The 25,542-nt window shown below is 51.4% G+C and overlaps 1 protein-coding gene across 5 annotated transcripts in view; it reads left to right on the top strand.

Moving 5' to 3' along the window:
- The window catches only part of FSTL4 (follistatin like 4), a 458,716-nt gene that overhangs the window by 393,623 nt on the left and 39,551 nt on the right, over positions 1-25,542 (top strand). For all 5 annotated transcript variants that reach the window (XM_086704139.1, XM_086704158.1, XM_025924720.2 and 2 more), the window contains 2 exons: positions 4,303-4,469; positions 22,446-22,566. In XM_086704139.1, the coding sequence (XP_086560265.1) occupies positions 4,303-4,469; positions 22,446-22,566 (288 nt within the window). The remainder of the gene's footprint in view (positions 1-4,302; positions 4,470-22,445; positions 22,567-25,542) is intronic.

Raw genomic sequence — 25,542 nt, forward strand, 5'->3', positions numbered from 1 at the left:
GACACTAAATAAATATATAAATAAAACCTCAAGATCCCAGAAACATCCCATAAGGTCATCTCTAGGGGCCAAGAGAGCAAGGGTCTCAGAATAAACAAATGGGCTAGGCACCAGTGGGCACCATGATAGGTAACGTAGGAGGAGAATGGGGGAGGGGGGGCGGGTCAGGGACTGTTCTGACTTCTGTGGTGGTGGAGGCTGTGGGTGGCTTTTGAGCAGCGCTATGACTTACCTTGTGCTCATGAGAACAGGGAAGATCTGGAGGGGTGAGCACACAGGAGGCTGTTGGCACCTGGGGTGGAGAGGAAGGCAAGGATTCAGGCGGCATCCTGAGGGAAGCCGCTTTGGGCTTGGCAACTGTTCGTGTCACTTGTACCCCTGCGGGCACATAGGCCAAGAGCAGAGGCAGATGGCCCTGGGGGGCAAGGAAGACACAGCCGGACAGCGCCTGGCAGAACAGAAGGGGGACGTCCACTTAGAACAATGTACTCAGCGCCCCAGACCTCAAAGCAAGATGGGTCCACAGAACCCTCCCAGCCCCAGCCCTCATTTTAGTGATGTCTGATCCGAGTCTGACTGACAGGAAGGGACCTGCCCAAGGCTACTTGGCATGTCACCAGCAGAACCAGGCCTGAAGGCCAGATGTCCAGAGCCACAGTCCAGAATCTGCTCTGCTCACTCGAGCCCCAGCCCGTGATTGATGCCTCATTTTTCCCCCTGGGAAACGACCATGGGAGGTTGCTTAGCAGGGGCGTGGGGCCTGCCCGGGGAGGGTGTGTTGAACGGTAAATAATTGGGAGTAAGGGCAGAAGGAGAGCTTCGGTTGCAATAAATCTTTTCAGAATTTTTAAACCAGTCAGGGAATATTGACATGAATTAAATCCAATAAAACATTCATTTAATTAAACTTTAAGTGATCCAAATATTTGCTGTTTGGTTAATATTTGTGTAGCTGACAGGAGCAGAATTATGATGGTTCTGTCAGTACTCACGCATTCTAATTTTGCATGAGCCTTTCCTACACAAAGTGCACATCTTCACACACACAAGTGATCAGCGAAATCACTCCGGAAGGATGCCGGAACCAATCATCCCAGCAGCTGTCCCACTTGGGGTTTTGCTTTTTGTTTGTTTGGTTTTAGCCCTGTGCTAAACTGTTTGACGTCTATGACTTTTTGGGGGCACCTGGGTGGCTCAGTCAGTTAAGCGTCCGACTCTTGGTTTCGGCTCAGATCATGATCTCACGGTTTTGTGGGTTCGAGCCCCACGTCGAGCTCTGCCTGTCAACATGAGGCCCACTTGGGATTCTCTCTCTCCCTGTCTCTCTGTCCCTCCCTTGTGCCGTCTCTGTCTCTCTCAAAACAAATAAATAAACTTAAAAAAAAAACTATGACTTTGGGGCCACGTGGAGGATCCTACATTGCACATAGGTCTTACATTCCAAATGAGAACCCAGCCAACCAGAATACCTCACCTCCCCATCCCCCCCCTCCAGACTCTCCCTTTCCATCCACCCAGACAGTCCCCCCATCTTTTAAGGCAGCAGTTGTCAGGCCTCAGGGTACCACGGACACCCAGGGGTGCTTGCTAAAACCAGAATGCCCACCTGCCAACAGAGAGTCTTGTCAGCCTGGGGTGGAGGGGCAGGAATCTGCGTTTCTCTCATTTGCACCCCAGATGTGATGCCGATGGTAGGGGAACCACACCTGGAGAAGAGGAGCCCTGAAGCCCAGGGCGGCCCTGCTTCCTCCAGGGGATGATGCCTGAGTGCCCAGTTCGTCTTTCCCTTGTAATTTGACTAGCATTCCAACATACAGAGAAGCTGTAGGTTCCTTTGGTAACATACCCAGCTTGTTCGCAAGCCCCACCCACCGCCGTTGGGCAGGAAATAGAACTGAATGTTCAATGTGTCGTAAAGCTTAGTCTGAGCGGGCCATTCTAACAGTCCACATAAAGTAATGCTCTAAGAAAAATGCCTCCGGCCTCCAGTCCCCAGCCGGCATCCTTAGCTGCTTCTGAACCCCAAGCTGACTTCTGACTGTGGACAGAAACATACCGCTGTCCTAGGCCACCTTCGGTCCCCCATGCAGACTCCCAATTGCCCTGTCTCAGGTTCTCTTGGCTGAGGTCAGCCCAGGTTCTCCTCGTGGTCTGGGGTCTGATGTTCCCCCAGAACTTGGCCTCCAGCAGCCCCACTGGCACTACGCACCCTTGGAGGTTCCAGGGACATTTCCTTAGGGCCTCAGTCTGGCAGTCCAGCACAATCTTCAGGCACAGAGGTACACAGCTCCTTATGGCCCAGCCAGCATGTGGCCAGGAACCTTTGGACCTCTCCACACCACTAGAGAGCCAAAGGGGCTTTGGCAGATAAACCGGGCTCTGGCTCTGTGCCAGGGTGTTGTGCTCACCCCGAGGTGGGGGGTAGAAAGGAGGAGGCTTTAGCCCCCTTCCAGAGCCCCCTCACCTACATGCCAACAGGCACACCCTTCTCACCAGCTCCCTATTCTCACAATGCCCTGGGACAAGGAGGGGACGTTCCATACCCCTTCCTGTTTCCACAGAGCCTCGTGGCCAGGGAGCTTCGTGGGTCACGAGATGAGGAGAGGTACCTCCTTCTACACTCAGGGCAACTCTGGGTTCTGAGTCCTGAGGGCCAGGGCCAGCACAGCGCAGAAAGAGTCAAACCAGTGTAGCAAGTCTTCCCTCTCTCTCCCTCTCTCTGTCCCCTCTGAATCTCCAGAGCCTGGGTCTTGCTATAGAGTACGAGTGCCTTCTCTCTCCTGCCCTGAGCAATGAGCCTCATGATTCCGAGGTGGGAGGGCAGCAAACAGGACGTGATTTAAGAGGGGACTTGAAATGCATCACTTTAATGTTTGTAAAATATTATGCCGGTTGCCTCTACATCAATCACTCGGTGCTTATCTTTCCCCGTGCGGCTCCTTCCCTGGGAGTCACATTTTTCCTGTGCATGGGTGTCCCCTCTCCGCTGGCCTGTTGACTCCTTTCCTTCCCATCTCCATTTTCTCCGTTTTTCATCCATCCATCCATCCAACAAGCACTGATTAAGCACCTAGTGTATATCTTGTTCATCTTCATGGGCTCAGGGCCGGGCCACTGCTTGCTTGTGGCAGGGAAAGGGCTTTGCTACTCACGATCTACCCTGACTGCACTTGCTGTCGGTTCACCTGCTTTGCAGGACATCACACCTGTCCCGGGTTTCACTCCCACCGCCCCACCTTCTCCTCCCCACACACATTGGCAAGAGGGCACTAGCACAGACATGCTGCCTGGTCACAGCTCAAAAGGTTCCCACCGAGTCAGCTCCCAGCTCTGTGCCTTGCTCCACACCTGGCAAAGGGCCCCAACATTTTTGCTGGCATCCCAGAATAAACACAGATGGCTCTCCAGAGCCAGCCAGCCTGCCTCCCTCAGCTTATGCCCCCTCCAGCTGCTGCCCCAAGTGCCCTGAGTTGTAGATCTGGGGGAGCAGTAGGGAGGAGGCAGTCCCGTCAGTGGGTTGCTGACTCTCCCTCCAAGCCTGATCCCATTTTGGTATGTGAACAGCCTGAGTCTGATGAATTTTCTCATAAATCCTGAAAATTTCTAAAAGCCTGTGATTGCAAGCAAATATTTTAGGCCCTTCCCATTTGCCTAAAGAATGGTCAGTCTTAATGCCAGTTATCAAGTATAAAATGGCACGGATTAATAATTTGTACAGCCTGAAGTGCGCTTCGAAAAATTAAAGGCTACAGTGCATGGTTGCTGAACAGAAATCCAAATCCAAGTTCAAAGAATCCTCAGACAGAAACAAACCTTCAAAGGTCAGCCAGTTCGTTCCCCAGACTTCAGACACTGCAACCTTTAAATTGCCCCCAGATGGATGAGAAACCTGTCAGCTCAGCCAGCAGACCTTGACTGCACTAAGCAAGGCCCAGACTTCATGAGGCCCAGGAGCACAGAGCAGGGTGTCCGAGGCACATCTGGCTCTCTGGTCTCTGCGTGACAGCCCACGTTCTCGGCTCAGCTCAGCTCATAAATCCGTTGCCCAAATGGTTTCCCTGCACCAGCTATGGCTCCTGACTTCTTCTGATTCACAGAGCCCTTTGAACATTTCACAGAAGTCACGGCCTCTCTCCCACGAGGAGCATCCATCTGTACACTTAGCACATTGTAGACAGTTGCCAGGGAGCCGCAAAGCCTCCGGGCCGCTGCCCTGCAGGAAATCCCTGTAACCATTTGCCTTTGAGTGAGAACTCCGCCCACTGGCTGTGCGTCTGATGACTTTCTCCTTTTCCCCTGCAGAGGTGGTTCAGCTTACCCTCGCCCCTGAGGATAGGGTCAGCGTGGCCACAGTGACCGTGGGGCTGAGCACGGTGCTGACCTGCGCCATCCGCGGAGACCTGCGACCACCCATCGTCTGGAAGCGCAATGGGCTTACCCTCAACTTCATGGCCTTGGAAGACATCAATGTAAGTCGCTAGGCTCCGACCCTGAACACAGACCTGCCCCAGGGACGTAACCTGCAAACTGCCTGTGGCAGTGGCACAGCCAGAGGGTTTCCTTAACGTCCCATGTTTGATGCCTTTCAGGCCTGTTGTCTGATAGCCAGAGGGACCAAAAAAATCAAAGTCCCACCATGCAGAGAATAGACTGCATGTTGACTGCAAGCCTGCTCGCCAGATCCACAATAGGAAAGGGGCCTACTGACTGGGGAGGCACGGTGGGCAGGGCGGGAGGCCTTGGTGCAGGCTGCAGCAGCGAAATCGGGCGGCAGGCGTGGGATTGGGAGGGGAGAGGTGCAGACTGACTGAGGGAGCCCACCGCGAGGAAGGACCACGGGCCCACAGAGCAAGCATGTGGCCAGGGTGCGGGGAGGGCAATTGGTTGGAAGAGCCAGGGAAGACTGGAGACCCCACAGCTGAGCAGGATGCAGACGGTGGGGGCAAGAGGGAACGGGGATTCCCTCTGGAGGACAGAGGTGAACCGCCAGGCTGGGTTGGCTGGAGGGCAGGGACCCCATCAGGCCAGAGTGGCCTGCCCTGGGGGCCTCGTTGGCTGGATGCGGGTGTGTGGATTTGATGAAGTGAGCAGAAGAGAGAGCAGCTGAGCACACACAGCCTACCGTGACCTGCAGGGATGCTTCTGTACTCTGAGGGCCCATGCACCTGGGCCGGGCTCCTGGTGTCACCCCCAAACCAGCCTCATGACTTTGAGCAACTTCTTACACCAATCCTATCTCTTAGAAAAACAGCGTTAGCGGCACCTCCCTTCCATTGGACGTGAAGAACAAAGGGAGTAATTCAAGTATATTTATGGGCCCAGGTTTGGCCCCAGGAGTGAGGCGGCTTCCCAGAAGTTCATTGAGAAGACAGTGACGTCATCCATGGAGGGCACTGCCAGGACAGCTACAGTAACAGGAATACAAGTTTCAGGCAGAAGAGGGGGCAGTCAGGACAGGCTCAGGACAGGCGAGCTGGCCCAGAATGGGATGCTTGGCCCAGAGAAGGAAGACCTTGTGGTCTTGAGTGGTGAGTTCTGGGTAACTTCGCTGAGGTGGTGAGGGAGGTACTAAGGCAGCAGGAGCCAGGCTGGGCCATGTGACCCCATGAGCTCAACAAGCACAAAGGGCCATGGTGCTCCTCTAAAAGAGACCAGTTTGGACTGCTGAGATGGAACACCATTACGGCCATCCTAGCGGCCCCAAAACGGAGTGAGCCGTCAAGGAAGCAGTGAGGTCCCCATTACCAGAGGCATGCAAACTCAAGCAGGGCCGTGGTCAGCAATGCTGGTAGCCACACAAGGACAGCTAAACCCCATGACCATGAAGATTCTTTGCAACTCTGAGACTGCTTTGTGGGGAGAGAGCCCAGCCTAGAATTCTGTTGAAACTAGGTTGGGACTCTGCTACTCACTAGGCCCTTTAGCTGCACCCTGAAGATCACGGGGAAGCAGATGGGCAGAGGGCCGGTCACCGTGGAGGTCCTATCTTGGGCACAGCCTGGCATGGAACACCCTTCTCCCACTCTTGTCGTGTGGGGCAGGATTATTTCCTTGCAGCTTCCCCGCGGTGCTACCAACACCACCCTGCTGGGTGCTTGATAGACAGAGGCTGAGTGGGCAGAGTCCTTTGTCGTCCGAGCCTGAGATGCCCAGGTCTTGTCTGAGATCTTAGCAAGGAGAGGTACTGTCCTGTTTACAAAAATTTGGGGGAGGGGGGTTTGGGGTTCACGGGTCTGTGTGTGCAAAATCTCTCAAGGTGGGGCATCAGCTTTAAACTGAGTTTGGCCAGTGGTGATTAATTCCAAAGTAGGACGGGCCTGCCCATGTCTGTCTGAACATCCATGTGCATTACTTGATGATCTATTTAAAGACACCAGAAATAAAGGTGGAGGCAGAACTCCTCTTAATGCACTTGCCATCGGTTAATTAAATTACTTTGAGTGTTTTTCCCCTCCCTCGAACATGCCTCCAGCATCAACTCAATTGCATTTCTACTTTTCACAGTGAGGTTAGCAATTTGGGTTAATTGTGGGTGCAACTGGAGATTAATGGCCTCTTATTACCTCCCTGGAAACACTTGCTGCTTGTGGTCAAGTCAGCAGCCCACAAACAGGCAAGGCCCTGTGCTGCCCAGAAACCCCCACGGGAGGGTCCAGGGCACATCAGCCCCACAAGGATGCCCACCCGATGCATGCAGCCACACCACCACACACACACACACACACACACACACACACACACACACACACACACAAACACACACTTCCCTTCACCTCAGGAGGGAAGGGAGGCACAAGCCCTGCTAGTGAATAGCACAGGCACTAAGGTCAAAGGGACCCCAGTTTAAGCCTCAGCTCCACCACATACTAGTTGAGTGACCTTGGAAAGGGCACTTGACTTCTCAAAGCCTCAGTTTCTTCCTCTGTTAAATGGGGATAATTAACAGCTCCTGCCTCATAGGGTTATAGTGAGGATGAAAAGACACATGTGATGTGTTCGTATGCAGAATCCCATGCTAACTATGATCACTGTCCTTACCGTTATTACTATTACTGATATTGCTACCATCGTTATTATTATTGCTGCTGCTGCTGCCAAACAACATTCTCAGCACCTTGCAACCCGAGTCCCCGACGTCAGCCCACGGTAGCCCAATGAGTCTCCCCAGGCAGGGAGATACGACCCTGAGGTGTCCACGTCAGCCTGGGACACAGTGACATTTGCCTCCAGTACATCCGCAGCAGCCCTGGGTGAGCTGTTGAACTTCTCTGAGCCTGTGGAGAAATGAGGATGACAATGTCCGCCTGAGACGGGCATTTTCAGGCTGAACGTATGTGTGAAGTGCCTAGCCCGGTGCCCGGCACACAGCAAGTGTTCATAAGTGGCAGCCCCACCTGGGGACAGTGATGACAGCAGCCCACCAAGGAAATCAAGCCAGGGATGGATAGAGCCAGGGCATCAGGATTCACGGGGCATTTTTAAAGCAAGAATTGGTCAGGGAAGAACACACTGGGATAGGCGGGTGGGGCCGGGCGGCCCCGTTGGAACAAAGATTGGGGATTGAGGTGTTCTAGAGTTCTCAGCCTGTGGCATGCCCACACCCACCCCCGTCCACTGCAGCCAGAGATGAAACGCCATCGCCGGCTGTAATTAGCGCCTGGCACGGAGCACCGCACCTGCGAAACCCAAGGCAGGCAGATGAGAGAGCACCGAGGGGTGTGGGCCTCCTTTCTTTGTCATTTGTACGAGACATCTTGATTGGCAACAAAATATTAATCACTTTTTCACTACTCTCTTAATGAGAACCTTTCATGGGCAACAAAATATTAATTTGTCTTGTCTTATCTGTTAAGAATTCTGTTAATGAATTCAGTCACAGAGCTATTACAGAATGCCATCCTAATGACACATGTAATTAAACTTTTCTGACTTGCAAACATCAAGGATGCCTCGAGCATCAGAATAATATTTGATCAGAAAGTAAATGTACCCCTCTAGCCTGGAGCCAAGTGAGAAGGAGCCTCTCGGATTCCCCCGTGAGCACTGTCACTGTCAGGAACACTCACGAGTCACCCGATGTGTGCATGGCCGTCCAGATGGCGTACGTGGGGAATCATCCCCTGGATTCACTAAGCGCTGGCGATTCGCAAGCCCTGTACCAGGGTGTAGAGCAAGGACACTCTCTGCAGCCTCCAGGGGGACGCTGTATCCACAAGCACAGAATTACAACACAGCATGGCCTGTTCTATATTAGGAGGAGGGAGCCAGTGCTGGGGGCCCGAGGAAGGAGAATTTCTGGCTTCAGGGGACAGGGATAAGCAAGGGAGAGGTCTAGAGTGGCAGGATGGGGCCAGAACCTGACAGGTTTGGAATATTAACATAAAGGATCATGGCCTGTGGGAACAACAGGTTTTTACTCGGGTATTGACATGGTCAGACGTCTGTCCTGCAGGAGACCTGAGCCCCTTGTGGCCTCAGACCACATAGGCAACCAAGGAGGACCCCCAATACATCGGACCCAGAAACAAAAGGAGCCCACTGGCTGGGGTCGGGGAGGAGTCTTCCTCCTTGGTAACCTCCCTAGGGGAGCAGCACCCCTGGCTGTGCAGGGCTCCCGGCTGAGCGCCGTCCACTCTACTTCTCAAGGCTGCCGGAAAGGTCAGCGTGGACCTGGTGCGCCCCCTGGCCCTGCCTGAGCCACCCCTTTGCAGGAGGCCTCAGCTTCACTGCAGCCCAGGGCATGAGGGATCCTGTCTCAGGTGCACCTGGCAAAACAACCTCCCCACCACCCCGCCTCCGAGGAGAGGGCAGCACAGGGACCAAGGGCGCAAAGTCCCCAAAGACGGGCAGCAGCACCAGGAATTCTGCTGCACCTCCAGGCAAGGGGGCCTCTGGCTTATGCCTCCTCCTGCTTGTCAGATGAGAAATCATTAGTTTCTATTGAAGCGCATATTCCCTAGAGCTAACGAAAAACCACCTGAAATTTACTTCCTGGCCAACCGCTGGTTTGTGTAGTAAGGCAGCTGTGAGTCCCGGTGCCTTCAGACCTGGCCCTGTGGTCTCCCACCTGGGTCCCAACCCTCAAGGATCCATGGCCCACTGCCCCACCTCAGCAGCACCAGGGACTTGGTGGTGGGTCCAGGCACAGCAGCTCTGCCTGTCCTGGCTTTGGGCCCCAGCTTGAACTCCGAGCCGCCGTCCAGGAGTGTGCCCGTGCTGCTGTGATAGAGGATAAGCCCTCATCCCACAGGCTCTTCCAGTGTGAGCCTATGGTCAGCCCACCCTGGCCTGTGGCCCTGCTCTGCCCAGGTAACACATAGTCACATAGGGGAAGGGCACTCCCTTAGTCCGGCGCTGTACCCTGAGCCCACAGGGGAAGCTTGTCCTCAAGCAGTGAGATGCCTGTCACGGCAGCTATCCAAACAGACGAGACCAAGGAGGCGCGTGTGGTCATACAGTCCTGTGATACGACAGGGATCTGTGGGTCATGGGAATCCCACAGAGAAGCCAGGGACACCCCTGACCACACGTAGCCCCTGGCTTTTGCACCTGGGCCACAGAGCCTAGGCCATCCCCAGTGAGCCACCCCCCAGCCCCTGTCTCCTCAGGGCTCACTGCCAGGATCTGGGGGCCCATCTCAGAGGCATATCCATGCACTCGCTCCCCCACCCTAACCTCCATCCTAGGTATTCCGGGGGTAGAGAGGGAAAGGCTGACTCACTTTCTGCAAGAACTGAATGTGCAAAGCCATTCCAGGCCTCGGCCTTCTGCCCAGACTGTGCAGCAAACCGCTCAGCATGAAGTGAATGTCCCCAAAGCTAGTCTGCACGTCCTGCCTCAACCTGTCACCTGTCCTCCCCTCATAACTGTCTTCCTCCCTGTCCCTTATGATACTGAGGGACAGGAGACCTGCCCGTGAGGGGAGCAGAAGCAGGAAGATGACATCGGCAAAGTCACACTGCTGAATCCTTCCTAGGGTCAGTGCTGGAGTCCTAACCCGTTTCCAGGGAGACCCAGGTTTAATGCCGGCCCTTTCACAAGTATGGTCTCATTGACTCTTCGCCCCAAGTCCATGAAGGAAATGGGGTGAAGCAACTCACAGGGCTCTGCACTTGCAGGGCCGGCAGTCAGCCTTGCTCTGGGGACACAACACCCAGCACCCAGCCTTGCCAAGGCCTCCCTCTGGGGCTGGCTGGCCCTGCCTCCTGTCCAGCAGTACCCACTGTGGTGCCTGGGGCCCCAGCGGCATGTGTCCATCCTAGATGTGAGCCCACATGGACGACACTGCAGGGTTTCATTAGCCCACTGGGCTCTGCCCCAGCAAGAGCAGGGGCTGGAAGGCTCTGAATGCGGCACGCGGAACTACTTGGCCAGGAGACTCTCAAGAGGAGCAAACATGTTTCTCTTGTATTCAGCTTTTTAAAAAGGGGGGGGGGGGGTGGCTATAACAGACCCAGTATATCTCAAACGACTTGAAAGAGCCACTCTTTTCTTTCACTGAATCTTGCTATTTGTGGCTTTCAAATGTCGGTAGGCGGAGTACAGTGATAAAAGCAAAAAAACAAAACCCATTAGAAGAAAGTATTTGTGGCAGTGTTTGAAGGATGTGTTAAAAGGTTCGCTTTTTTTCCCATGCCTAAATGGTGTAAAACCAGGAGCAAATAACTCTAATGAAGCATATGCTCTCAGCCAGCTCTGCTTTGGAAGTAAGTTATTAAAAAGACCAAAAGAGAATGATTTAGGAGCTCATGACTCATTTAATTTTTATTGTCTTTATATGAACCAGTCATGAATCCATTGTAAAAAGATGAGAGGCGTTTGATTAGCATGGAGAGCTGTTTGCAACACGAAAGACAGTGGTTATAGGTTCTGCATTAAAATAATCTCATTAAACGCTTGGGTACATTTTGTTTTAAAATCTTGGAAAACAGTATACTTGAAGCCCTAGAAGGATTTGGCCAATTCTTCCTGGCTTGTATCAGAAACCCCGGTTGCAAATGATCATCTGGCTCTTTTGAGCTTTGGGTGAGCTCAAGCCACTGGGAGTATTGGCCAGGGCTCCCGAAGAGATGGGTCCCGACCCAGGATACACCAGCTTGTACAACTTGCTGGGGCCTCTGCCCCACCAATTCCCTCTACTGGGCCTTTGACGTCTCAGTGGCCTCTTCAGGGTCACCTCTCTTCCTTCACAGTACTGACTTCAGAGCCTCACTTGTGCTCAGTGACCACTCACGGCTCCATGTCAAAGGTACGTGTCCCTCAAGGAGGTTCTGATCTAGCTTCTGGACCCTGGGTGCAGAGCCCCGAGCACCTACCCTGTGTGGGCTCTCCTCCCCAGCCCTACTCAGGGGAGCTCACGCTCAGACTGTTTGCAGGCTTTGTTAAGGGCAAGCAGTACTGCAGTAAGCAGCTTTTACACACCTCTTTGCACATGGTGTAAGTAGGTCTGTAAGATAAGTTCTCAGAAGTGGAATGACTACCCTCTTGCACTGCTGGTGGGAATGCAAACTGGTGCGGCCACTCTGAAAAACAGTGTGGAGGCTCCTCAAAAAATTAAAAATAGACCTACCCTATGACCCAGCAATAGCACTGCTAGGAATTTACCCAAGGGATACAGAAGTGCTGATTTATAGGGGCACATGCACCCCAATGTTTAACAGCAGCATTATCAACAACAGCCAAATTATGGAAAGATCCTAAATGTCCATCAACCGATGAACTGATAAAGAAGATGTGGTTTACATATACAATGGAATACTACTTGGCAATGACAAAGAATGAAAACCGGCCATTTGCAGCAACATGGATAGAACTGGAGGTATTATGCTAAGTGAAATAAGTCAGGCAGAGAAAGACAGATACCATGTTTTCACTTATATGTGGATCTTGAGAAACTTAACAGAAGACCATGAGCGAGAGTAAGGTGAGGGAAAAAGTTACAGAGAGGGAAGGAGGCAAACCATAAGGGACTCTTAAATACTGAGAACAAACTGAGGGTTGATGGGGGGTGAGGGAGAGGGGAAAGTGGGTGATGGGCATTGAGGGCACCTGTTGGCATGAGCACTGCGTGTTGTAGGGAAACCAATGTGACAATAAATTATATAATAATAATAATAATAATAATAATAATAAATAAAATATAAATAAATAAAAGTAAAGGAAGTGGAATGACTATATCTGAGGGTGAGCACGTTTTCACTTTGATGGATTTCACCAAATCTTCCTCCAAAAAAGCTGTACCAGTTTACACTCTGCTCCAGGCATACCTTGGAGGCAGATATGGCGAGTTTGGCTCCAACTACTGCAATGACATGAATATCCAATGAAGCAGATACTACAGTAAAATGAGTCAAATGAATTTTTTGGTCTCGGTACATATAAAAGTTATGTTTACGCTATACTATAGTCTATTAAGTAAGCAATAACATATGTCTAAAAAAAGTATATACTTAATTTAAAAATACTTTATTGCTGAAAGAATGCAGACCATCATCTGAGCTTTCAGTGACTGGCAATCACTGATCACGGATCACCATAACATATATGATATTGAAAAAGTTTGAAAGACTGCAAGAATTACATGTGACACAGAGACACTAAATGAGTGAGTACTATTGAAAAAAAGGGCTCTAATTGACTTGTTCTACACAGAGTTGCCACACACCTTCAATTGGTAAAGAAACACAGTATCTGTGAAGGGCAATAAAACGAGATATGCCTGTATACGGTTTTAAAACAGTGTATCCGGAGAAAATTCCTGATTGCAGGCCTTCCTGGTCCCTGAAATGAACCATGGAAGGAAATTTAATCAAATACTCCCTGGAGTGTTTCAAGGACAGCAAGAATGCCGATCGGCTCTCTGGGCTCTGAGTGTGGTTCGGGTCAGAGGAGCTGATAAGGCCTTCTCAGACCGGGGCTTCATGACGGAGCATCTCCCTTGAAGGGTTGCAGTTTCCCAGGTGCAGTTTCGAGGCAGTGTGGAACTGCAGGTCGTGGCTGCAGTACAGTGTATCACCAGAGTCCCCTCCTGCCCCAGCCGGGCACACCAGGCTGATCAGGTGAGGACCCAAAGCCTGCAACCCACCAGAAGGTCCCATAAGCCGCCACTTATCCACATGATACCCTGGAGTCCTGGAGTCAACAGGTGTCTGCCGTCTGGGCTCTGGGGATGGACACACTGGATACTCAGAGCACAGGCTCTGACACGAGCTTCCTGTTCCAAGTGCCTAGACACCCATGTGCGCTTGGACATCAGGTTTGCCCCCAGGCCAAATGCTCGACATGCACACAACTGGGTCAGGATCCCCCTGATTGAATTTTGAAACCGACTGCAAAGTGAGAGGTAGCAATCCACACAAGCCGTCCCTCACTGTGACCTCAATTAGAAGTTTGGGGAGTACACAAAACGACCTGCAGGCTGAATAATTTGCCAGAAGTTCTCGCAGAACTCGCTGAGAGCTATTATACTCGCAGTTGTCGTTTATTACAGTGGAAGAGCATAGATTAAAATCAGCCACGGGGATACCTGGCATGTTCAGCAAGGTCTCTCCATTCTGGATGGTCCAAACCCCAACTGTTCTCAACAGTGTGCCATTTCTGGGATCTCCACTTCACTCACAGACTCCCAGGATATGAGATCTGCAAGGCTTTGCAGAGTCTCACCCTGAGCATCTATAAGTTAGTGTCCAGCCAGTGATTCAGGGGCCCCCCTAAGAAATTCCCTTCAAAGCCCCATCCTCTCTGCTACCCCAGCTCACAAATTCTAGGTATCTCAAGAGACCTGTGTTCTGACCTCTTTTTCCATTGCTGCCGTTCTGTGAGTGCTGGTTGTCTGTGCTACGGTTTGGAAAATGCCCTCAAACAGAGAGCTGGAGACAGTGTGGACATCATCTCATGTTTTCCTTTCTTAAAGATCAGAGACTGCGTGTTAAAATGTTGCTTCATATATTTAATCTATTTGTAGAGTTATGTTGGGTGTAAGTCTGATATCTGTTTCTCAGAATTTGAACTCCTTTATCCTCTGTTCATCGTTTCTTGTGTGGAAGCATCTGTCTGTACCATAGACTGAATATTTATATCCCAGCAAAATTCATGTGTTCACACCTACTCCCCACTGTAAGGTATTTGGTGGTGGGACCTGTGGGAGGTGAATAGGTCGTGAAGGTAGACCCTCATGAATGGGATTAGTGCCCTTATTAAAAGGGAGAGTCCTGACCCCTCCCACCATCTGTGGTTACAGCAAAAAAAAGAAAAAAACAACCTTCCAAGAACCAGGAAACAGGCTCTCAACAAACACCAAATCTGCCAACACCTTGGTCTTGAACTTCTGAATTTCTGGGGTTTATAAGAAAAAAAAAAATCAGCCAAGAGAAGAAGCCTCCCTCCACCAACACCGCCCATGAGGCAGAATCCAGGAGGGTCCAAACGCGGCACTTCCATTGTCCATCGGTGCAGTCATGAACGTGTCCTTTTCCCAGCGTTGCCACGTAACAGCATGCACAAGGTATCGCCAGCCAGGGAAGCTCACCCAAGCCTGGTGTCCAGAGCTTGACCACGTGTTGCTCACGTGGCTGACCTCTACCTCCTAGCCCCTGGGAGACAGAGCTGGTACTGCATGGCCAGAGCCCCCATCAGAAATCACATCGTTAGGCAGTCTAGTGGCCAAAGCCCCCAGGCGAACAAAAGCCAGACCGCTCTCTGGATAACATTACTTCTTGACTACCCTTCCCCTCAGGGCTCCCTGAGAGCCAGCACAAGTGGTTAACACACCTCCATTCATTCAGCAAACACCAGCTGAGCCACACGTTGGGGACAATACGGTGGTACACAGAGAGATAAGGTGCTTCCGCTTTGGCAGTCACAATCACGGGGGAACCTGAAAATAAAAGCCAAGTCAGCCAGTGACCATGTACTCCCTGCAATCCTGGGGAAGCCAGGAGCTCTCCCCACGGTGATTCCTCTCACTCCTGTGGCTCGCTGGCCTGGAGCTGGGAATAAGCAAGAGAACTGACCAACTTTGGGTTGCTCACACTGAACGTGACTGTCCATAGCAGCTCCACCCTACCCTAGATGTTCAGCAGCTACTTAGGGATTGCTTTAAGTTGCAGGGACTTCTTAAGAGAACTCTGAGCAGGTGCGTGTGGAGTGGCAAGAATGTTCTATGAGGGTCTGGAAGGAAGTGACCAGCACGGAGACCCCAGTGTGGGTCAGGGTGGTCAAGTCAACTACAGAGGCATGGGGGTGGGAGGGCACATGAGGGCACACGCACATGCTCATGTGTACTGTGTGTTGACGTGGATGTTTCTGTGTGACCACTGTGATGCATCTGGTCCTTGCTTGGTCTGGGTAATGGACATGTCTGAAGCCTGGTCACCACCAAGGGGCTGCATATTGTTCAGTGTTTGGGTCCTTTGTGTTGAAACGTTCATGCAGGAGGGACACTGGGGTGAGTGGTTCTGGGGCCAAATCGAACCAGCATGGGACAAAGATCCTCTCCTTGACTCTTTCCTCCCCAAAGAGAGCCAGGGCAGAGGGCTCCTGAGAAGGACTCCGCTACTGAGAAAGGCAGGGTCGGAAAAGCTCTGAATAAATGGTTCTAAAGTGAGTCTTAACTTGTAGCGTTGACAGTATCATTAACCTAAACTCTGAAATCACCCTGGAGTCCTTGTGTTTCACATCTAGTCGCTAAATATTCAGTACTGATGGCTCATTTTCATATTACTTAGACCTGAGTCACATGTATCACTATGACAACCTGCCCCATCTACCCTCTGCTTAAATATTGTTTAATACTTAAGTCTCATTTAATTACTTTCTTTATTAAGGGCAGATACTTACAAAATAGCTTTTTAAAAGACAAAAACTATGCCTTTTAGTAAAATTGTCTCTTTCCCAAAGACAGATGTGCATCAGTACAAAGAATGGTCTAATCTGTCATCTGTTTATTTCTGGAAGGAACCTTGATTTTGCTAATACATTTTTGTGCTTCAGAACAACAACAACAAAAAAAGCCATCCATAAAAAGACAATTACAGAGATGCAATCAAGCATTGATAGCAGCATTCAGACACATCTCAAAGAACATTCAGGAGAGGAAGGATTGCAGGTTTAGTATTATGTAGCTTGTTATAAATCAATTTTTAAAGTAATTTCTTCGCATCCAATGAGGTAAATTTGATTTCAGTAGCCAGTATTCATGTTCCACAAAACAATATGCATTTCATTCTATGATTATATGATGCCTATTGTTTTAGCCCTGAGACATTATTTTATTTATTGCCCAGTCAGCTTCTCCCCAGGGCCTAAGTCACAGGCTGGTAACGACTTAGGTGCTTGAAGGAGAGCCATAACGTATCCAGCATCCCATCATGCCCTTGAAGAACTGATGCACAGCCCTCAGCACCTGAGTGATCGCTCAGGAGTTGTGCCCCTGCTGCCAGCAGAAATGAGGAAAAACAGAGAGGTTAAATGACGTCGTTAGGGGCTCACCAGAAGTCATCAGCCGAGCCTCAGATGGCACGCATGGGCTTTTCCGTGTCTGCCTGCTGCTCTGGGTAGAGCCTTCTCTTTGGTCAATCCCAGCCTCTGTGGCTGGCCTGAGGAACGCAGCATGGAGAAGGAGATGGGGTGGGGAAGCAGAGGCCACCCCATGCTGATCCCCCATGCTTGGGATCAGTTCTCTGCCTTCCTGCCAGCCACCTCGTTTTGACCCCATGTCTCTGAACACTCAGGTGGATGGGAAGGCAAGAGGTGGGTGCCCCAGTTTGCAAACCCAGAGAACCAGAACACAGTCCCTGAGGAAAGCCTCACTCAGCAACTTGTGCTATCCAGTTGCTGAATCACTATTGAGGGCCCAACAGACGCCAGGCCCGTGCCAAGCACTGGGGGCACAGCAGGGAGCACCGTGCAGCACCAGAGTCCCTGCCCGCCCTGGGGAGCTCACATCCCAGTCGGAGGGAGACATACAAATGGTATGCTAAGTGGTAGTAAGTGCCAGAAAGAGAGAGAGAGAGAGAGAGAGGGAGAGAAAATGGCAAGTGAGGGTTGGGGGTGAAGGTTACAGGGAGGGCTCTCAACCCTATCTCAGCAGTTAACATTAGAGCAGACTTCAAGGAGGGGGTGCCAACCAGACTGACCGCCTTCAGGAGGATGGGGCAGGATGCCTGGAGTGCGAGCAGGAGGCCACAGTGCCAGTGTGGAAGGAGCAAGGGGGAGTGGAAGAAGGTGGGGATGGCAGGCCATCCCTGCAGACCCTCTAGGGCTGTGACTCGGAGAGAGGGGGGAGGGTCTGGCTGCCGTGTGGAGGACAGAGCAGAGGGGAAGAAGTGGGGGTCCCTGCTGTCCCCCAGGTGAGAAGATGGTGCATTGGGCCACCGGGTGCAGTGGAGGTGGTGAGAGAAAATCAGAGTCTGCAGACCTTGTGAAGGAGAGCTTGCTTCCTCGCCCTATGGGGACTGGGCTTTTGTTTCATTCTCTATTAAAAAAAAATTTAAGGGGCGCCTGGGTGGCGCAGTCGGTTAAGCGTCCGACTTCAGCCAGGTCACGATCTCGCGGTCCGTGAGTTCGAGCCCCGCGTCGGGCTCTGGGCTGATGGCTCAGAGCCTGGAGCCTGTTTCCGATTCTGTGTCTCCCTCTCTCTCTGCCCCTCGCCCGTTCATGCTCTGTCTCTCTCTGTCCCAAAAATAAATAAACGTTGGAAAAAAAAAATTTAATATTTATTTATTTTTGAGACAGAGAGAGACAGAGCATGAATGGGGGAGGGTCAGAGAGAGAGAGAGAGAGACAGAGGATCCAAAGCAGGCTCCAGGCTCTGAGCTGTCAGCACAGAGCCCAACGCAGGGCTCGAGTCCAAGAACCCTGAGATCATGACCTGAGCCGAAGTCGGATGCTTATCTGACTGAGCCACCCAGATGCCCCTTGTTTCATTTTCTGGTTTGGGAGTTTTATTTCTGAGGATTATACAAGGCAATGTGTATGAAGCTTCCCAGCACAGAGCTAGGTCTTGAAGACTGTGAGCTGGTGTTACGACCAATCCATCACTTTGCGGTTGATCTGTGAAAACCTTGGCCTTGGAGCGCTTCTCAGCCTGAGCAACCTGTCGTCCCCATTGACTACACAGCCTCATCAAGGGGGCACCACAACCCGAGCCTGGCTTTAAGGGCCCTCCAGTGAGGAAGGGCTGTGGGTACAAAGGCTCAGGGAAGCAGGAGAAGGAAAGTGCCAGGGGGTCCCCAGCACCAGACCCCCTGCTAACAGCTCTGGTGTTGTTCTTTGGGATGGAGTCTGCCCTAGACCCAAGCAGGTGAGATATTGAGGGGCTCTCAAGGTAGGGAGCGCACCCTACTTCCCTGCCCTCTTTTCAAGATGCCATCTTGCCACCAAGCCTCCAAGCAAACTCTATTTTCCTCCAGACTTAGGTTTTGACACACAAACAGCTTAGACTAGAAATATGTCAGCCCCAGAACTGACTAACCATTAACTTTTCATAAGCAACTCAGGTATGAACCCTTTATGACTCTGTTATGACACAGGACAAATCAGCTATCTGGTGTTTTATTTTTATTATGGAAGTGATAGGAATGGGGCTTTTTTAAGCAGAGCAATGCTTCAGAGAAAACTCACTGGGCTCTAGCAGCCCTCTCCAATATTTTACTCCATCGGGAATGCTGTTGTGTACTTTTTTTTCCCCCTGAAAATGAAAGCAGGCTGCCTGCATCCATGACCCACCTTCCCCGCTGTGCCCTACCCCAAGCCTCTCTCTGGGCCTGCACTCCCTCACTGGGATAATTAGCCAAAAAACATCTTGATGGGTCTCATGATGGTTGTGGTGGGGCACCCTGGATGGTGAGCAAGGCAGAGGGTCAGCGTTTCCGGGAGCTGCTCTGCGGCTGCCCTCTGACAACACTTTGTGCCACGGTGATTGATAGCCTTCCCTCCCTCCTGCCACCAGATTGCTTCTATGGAAAAGGGCACAGGGAATGGCAAGAGGGATGGTTTGGTGTTGGCTCTAGGAGGTCAAGGGGAGTTTTGCATATGCTGTTAATAAGACGAAGAAGGGCGCCTAGGTGGCTCAGTCGGTTAAACATTCAAGTCTTGATTTCGGTTCAGGTTTTTATCTCACAGTTTGTGATTTCGAGCCCCGCATTGGGCTCTGTGCTGACAGTGCAGAGGCTGCATGGAATTCTCTCTCTCCCTCTCTCTCTGCCTCTCCCGCATGTGTGCTCACTCTCTCTCTCAAAATAAATCAATAAAGTTTAAAAAAATAAAGAAGAAGAAGAAAAGTAACACACCCATGTACGTCACACTTCTCACACTGGGAGAAGTATTCACTTGTGTTCTCTTGCCAGATCTCCCCAACACCCCAGGAGGTGGGCAGGGCACACGCAGGTGGAGAAACCAGAGCCCAGAGGGATGAGGGGACATTTGGTCAGTTACAGAATTCAACTAAAATCCGAGTCTCCTGAGCCCCGGTGCCAGACTTCGATCACTGCACAGCCCCGTGTTCTCACCAGTAAGCCAGGACCTCCTCCATCCTGTCAGTTCTGAGCCCCACCCCTCAAAGATGCAGAGTAGCTAAGTCCAGACCTGATGACGGGTGTCCCAGAAACACCCAGCAGTACCACTCGCCGGCATGTCTGTATTTGGTGTCTGGCCAGGGCCCACACGGTGCCTGGTCCTGCAAGAGCGAGTGCATCTGACCTGACAGGCCCTGCGGCAGGCCCTCCTTGCCCATCGGATGCTCCTCAGGGACTCCGACCTGCCAAGGCTGCCTCCTGCCCATCCTCCCCTCTACACTGGCCTAGAGGATCCCACGCTGTGTGGCTGCAGAGGTCATAGAGTCTGGGCTTACTGAGTTTTTTCTTACTGAACCCCTGGCATCAGCCCCTCCTGGTTCTCTTTTATGTCCCTTCCCTAGTTTTTTGTCTGCCCTCATTTTCCTCAGGGTTCTATTCCCCTTCTCAGGTTATATAGGTCTCTGTAAGCTGCCTGGAAGTCTTTGGGGAAGGTGGATTTGAACCAGGGGTAGGCCAAGTCTCCCTGCAAGCCAAATCTGTCCTCCCGCCTACTTTTTTAAATAAAATTTCACTGGAGCTGAGTGGTGCTCATTAATGTATGTACTGTCATGATTATCTTTGTGCTACAAGGCAGAGTTGAGTATGGCCCACAAGGCCGAAAAGATTTGCTGTCTGTCCCTTTAAGAAAAACTTTCTCGGTTTTTTTTTTTAATTCCAGTTAACGCACAGTGTAATATTACTTTCAGGTGTATAGTAGAGCGATTCAACGCTTCCATACATCACGCGTGCTTATCACAAGTGCCCTCCTTAACCCCCATCACCTATTTCACCCATCCCCCGCCCACCTCCCCTCTGGTAACCAGCCGTTTGTTCTCTATGGTTAAGAGTCTGTTTGTTGGTTTGCCTCTCTCTCTTATTTTTTCCCTTTGCTTGTTCATTTTGTTTCTTAAATTCCCCATATGAGGGAAAGCATATGGTATTTGTCTCTCGCTGACTTGTTTCACTTCACTTCACACCGGTTCCATTCTGCTGGGCTGTCAGATGTGGGCGTGGCCCACCGAGATGGGGCCTCAAGCCAGCCTTGCGTTTTCCATGGCTTTCCTGGACATGGGCACCCAGGGGCCATCCCTGGACGGTAGAGAGCTTCCACTTCCCAAGTTACCAAGTTCAGGGTGATTGGAGGATGGTGTGAGAGCAACTCCCTTCTCTGCTCAACTTTGAGCCTTCCTGGGCTCCCCCTTTCCCTCTACATGAAGTCCACACCTTGAACAAGTCACTGGATCCAACGTTGGCTGTTGGCCAACCGTGCCCACCATATTGGCCTTTCCTTTAAGCCCTGTGGCCTGCATTTCTGCCATGCTGTGCCCTCTGCCTGGAAGGCTCTGCCCTACTTCTAACTCTTCCTCATCCTTCAGATCTTGTAAATGCCACTTCCTCTGGGAAGCCCTCCCTGATCTTCTCTAATGACATCAAGTTGCCTTGCCTCAGGACACCCTGCATTTTCCCCATAGTGTTCACTGCAGTGTGAAATGATTGGTAAACATTCATAACCTGGGGCGCCTAAATGGTTAAGTTGAAAAAAAAAAAAAAACTTTCTTGCCAGGGACTTGGTTTTTAACTTTGCTTTTTGTAGGATTCTGAAAGAAAACCAATAAAATGCATCTAAGCCATTAAAAAAAAAAAATAGTCTCTAGCTCTACCCATAGTTTTGCTAATGACAGGATTTCATTCTTTATGACTGAATATCCCACTGGAGACGTGTACCACATCTGCTTTATCCACTCATCAGGTGATGAACACTGGAGCTGTTTCCCTATCTTGGCTGTTGTAAATAATGCTGGTCTAAATATCAGGGTGTGTGTATCCCTTTGAATCGGTCTTCTTGTATTCTTTGGCTGAATACCTCGCCGTGCGATTGCTGGATCATAAACTACTTGTACTTTGAACTTTTTGAGGAAGCTCCATGCTACTGCCCACCGTGGCTGTACCACGTTGCATTCCCATCGGCAGTGCAAGAGGGCGCCTTTTCCTCCACACCCTCAGCAGCACCTGTTGTTGTTTAGGTTGTTGATTTTAGCTCTCCTCACGGGTGTGAGATGATACCTCATTGTAGTTTTGGTTCACATTTCCCTGATAAGTGATGCTGAGCATCTTTTCATGTGCCTGTTGGCCATCTGGATGTCTTCTCTGGAGAAATGTCTGTTCGTGTCCTCTGCCCATTTTAATTGGATTATTTGTTTTGGGGGTGTCGAGTTTTGTAAGAAATACTTGCCAGCCCTAAACAAGGCTGACCGCCAGAGCTTCTCGGCAGGTGGGTGAGAAGCCCAGGAAACCAGCCGAGCAGGCCCAGGATTAGTAGGAGGGGCAAACGAGCCCAGTGATTAGAAATTGAAGGGGTGTGTGGGGAAGGTATTCAAGCCTGGCCTCACAGGCTGAATAAGGCGTTAAGTGAGTATATCAGGTTGAGGCAAGCAACACGGAAGAGCAACGGGGTCCCCGCTGCCCGGGGCATCACAGCCTCGCAGGCAGCTCGGCTACAGTGCAGCAGGATTCTCACACAGAGCGACGGGACGCCGAGGCTTGTCTGTCCAGGAAGCAACTTGATTCGTCCTGCCGGCACGAGCTCAGTGGGTTCGTACCAAAAAAACCGAGTCTCAAGTGCAGTGGGGTGTAGCCTTTTATGCAATTTCTACTTCTTTGTCTCCCATATTTGGTGACATATCGTCTGATTGGACACAGCGCAAGTTCCAGAGTCATGTTGATTGGGCCACGTTGCCTGCCTTTGTTTTCAGGAGGCCTCCACCACATTCTTGAGGGAGGGGCTCTACCACAGCAGGGTTTCTGTTTTCTTGGAAAAGTAGGAGACCTGTCTATCCTTCCCGGCCTACTCAGTGCAAAGGCCGACCTCCTTGTCTTCCTCGCCCTGTGCAGGACTTCGGAGAGGATGACTCCCTCTACATCACCAAGGTGACCACCATCCACATGGGCAACTACACCTGCCACGCCTCCGGCCATGAGGAGCTCTTCCAGACACACGTCCTGCAGGTGAATGGTTAGTAAATGGCTCCATGCATGTCGTCCCTTCAAAGCGTTCCCGAAATGCTGCTCACAGCACTCCTCCCTGTCCCGTACTCTATCTTAAAGATTGTCTGAGCCCCAAGTATCTCGTCCCTGTAGTAAGTAAAGGGCAGCAGTGGAGAAAGGGCAGTCTGCCGACTAGTTTCTCCGTGTGGCTTCACCTGAAGCCTTCTTTGATGAGATGATCCCAGTGCAAGGGGGTGAGCTACTCAAGCAAGTCACACTCAGCAGCCGGGGCTCTAGTGGGGTCCCCATAGAATGTACTGGTGCCTCAGCGACAGCCAGCTGCTGTGCTCTTGGACCCACTGAGTAGCTGACACTGTCTACAACACAACATTCCTCTCCCAGGTGGTGTTCACCTGAATCACCTGTCAAGTGGGGAGGCATTACCTCTTACAACAGGGCCTGCTTCCCGTATGCCTCCCTAAGAGGCTCAACAAGCCTCAGTTGGGACCAAGCTAAGAACCTGAGCAGGCTTGGGACATTTTTATTGCTTCTCACAGACCCCCGTGTTGCCAAGACTCCTAGAAACTGAGAAGAATAAGCCCCTCCCGATGACAACACAAGCCACTGAAATAGCCAGTGTTTTCTGAGCACTTAGGCTGGCCAAGCCCTGTGCTAACACGTCATGTGGACTTTGCCAGTGTATTTTAACCCACGTTATGGATGAATCTCTAGGTAAGGTCACACTTATCTGCAGCCACACCACTGGTGGGTGTCTTCCTAGACCCAGGACCATGCTTTGACCTCTGTGTCACACCACTGGATGCCCCAACCTGGCCATTTCAGCCATCAACACAAGCACGCCATCACAGTGCCGTGGTCAGCACCCCACAGAAGTTAGATACATCCAGCCAAGCCCAGCGGGGCTCCACCTCGACCACTGAGCAGGGCGTTCAAGTATCACGGCAGTGTGGAAACTCCAAGTCTGCCCTAGATCTTTTGTGCCAGCTGGTGGCCAGGGCTTCTGCTCTGAGATAAAGTGAGCAAGGTGTTAAGAATGATTACATAATGAGGCTCCATTTCACTTACCTCTGGAATCAGGGTAACAAGCCATTTAAGGACAACTGGGGTGAGCTCAGCTGGTGTCTACATTTACCCTGCGGGATGTTGTAGGATTTTTATAGCCATACATGCCTAGGCCATATCTTAGTATTTCCCTTACCCTGGGACATACTTAATTCTTTGGGGGTTTGCAGCTGTGCTTGCTGGCTTAAATCCAGGCCTACAATGAAGTCACTGGATTTCTCCAGAAATAACCCAGGGGTTCCTAGTTACAACTAGGTGAGTTAATCCAGACTAGGTTCAGAGGCCACTGTACAGTGTAGCCAGCAGGCAGTGTCTGGGGCTCCCTGGCACCAGGGGCTGCTCCAAGGGCAGAGCACGTGCTCTGTAACAGAAAGAGGGCTTTTCCCTCTAAACCTGGCAAGGAGTGCCCGGCGTGGTACAATGTCGGTGACCGCTTGGTTGTGAAACAACTCGACATGGCTCACCCCGGGTCCCTCGGGTCCTCGGATAAACCTGGACAAGGCAAATGAAGCAGTATTCATTAGCCTTTTATATCCTGACCCCACTTCACAAGAACGAGGGGCTTAGAGAGCTTGAACCTCTTCTCCTTGATTTCTTACAAAAGAATCTCTGAGGAGGGGGAGGGGAGCCACCTGCCAGGGAAACTGAGTGCCTCACAGGTGAGAGCCTGTACTTACCCTGGGCCTCTGGAAGAGACTGTGTGGTTTAGATGACTTCATATGCTAACTGGCACGTCCATGGTGCTAAGGGCAAGTCCATGCCCTTCTGCCCCATGTCTCCCCAGACTTGTGAGTCTGAGGTCATGATGCGGTTGAGTCCGTTAGTCACGCCCAGTGCTGAATCCAAGAGCAAAGCCCAAACCCAGAAGCACCATGAGGTATCCCTCGGCTCCAGCTAGAGAATGAGCCCCTCCCTCCAGGTGGGAAGTAGGCTATGCAGCTGTTCAGTCCCTCCCTGAACACCTCCCACCCACACCCACCGGCCCTACCATGACCTAGTCTCCACTGAAGAGGCTGCTTTTGGCCCAGGGGAGTCTAGGTAAAGCAAAACCAACCGCTGAGAACCAAAAGAGGCCACTTGAGATCTATTTCCTAACTGCAGAAAGATTTAAGGCTTCTCTTCCAGGGGAAACACGATCAGTAGTCAGGAGCATGCTGGGATCTCGTACTTGGTGATCAGGGTTTTTTTGTCATTAAATTGGCCCTTTGTGCTTGGCCCCACGACAGCCAGGTGAGGCCACTGGGGTGGGGGGGGGGGGGGCGCCTCTAGCTGCAGGAGCCCATGAAGTTCCTGGGTTGGGCTGACTCCCAGCACTTGGGGGTGACGTGTGGGTCCACTAGCCAGCTCCCTTATGGAAGCACCATGCTAAAGTAGGTGGAGTTGCCTCCCAGAGACCTAAGTCCACTACCTGCTGACCTGGAAATAAGCAAGGTTTTCCGAGTGTTAGAGAAGTTAAGCTCTGTGTCGGACTGAGAGGGGGGAAAAAAGTTGTATTTGTCTGGGAAGACGGGAAGATGTTGAAAATAGAATGGTGTGAAAGACACAGGAAAGCAAATGCTGAATACCTGTGGTGCACCATCCTCGTTTCATAGAGGAGGTGACTGGAGCTCAGAGGGATTCGGTGATCTCAGGATCCCAGCCTTGCAGTTAGGAACTGCAAAGCACATCTTGACTCCAAAGTCCAGACTCTTAACACCTGCCTTGCCCTGCCTTACCCTACTCCTCCTTACCAGGGCATCATGGTCTTGCTATTAAAGAATCCAGATGGTGGATGCAGGTGTGGGCCACACACTGTGGAGGACAGGGGACAGGCACCCTGCCTCATGTCCCTCTGCCCTCGTGCTGAGCTCAGGCCTGGCCAAAAACAGCTGGCAGCCTGAGCACGTGATGAAGGAGCTATGGCAGGGAATGTAGGGCCAGC

The sequence above is a fragment of the Puma concolor genome, chromosome A1 (assembly GCF_028749965.1).
Source record: "Puma concolor isolate L17-30 chromosome A1, mPumCon1.1.hap2, whole genome shotgun sequence".
In the NCBI taxonomy this organism is placed as follows: domain Eukaryota; kingdom Metazoa; phylum Chordata; class Mammalia; order Carnivora; family Felidae; genus Puma; species Puma concolor.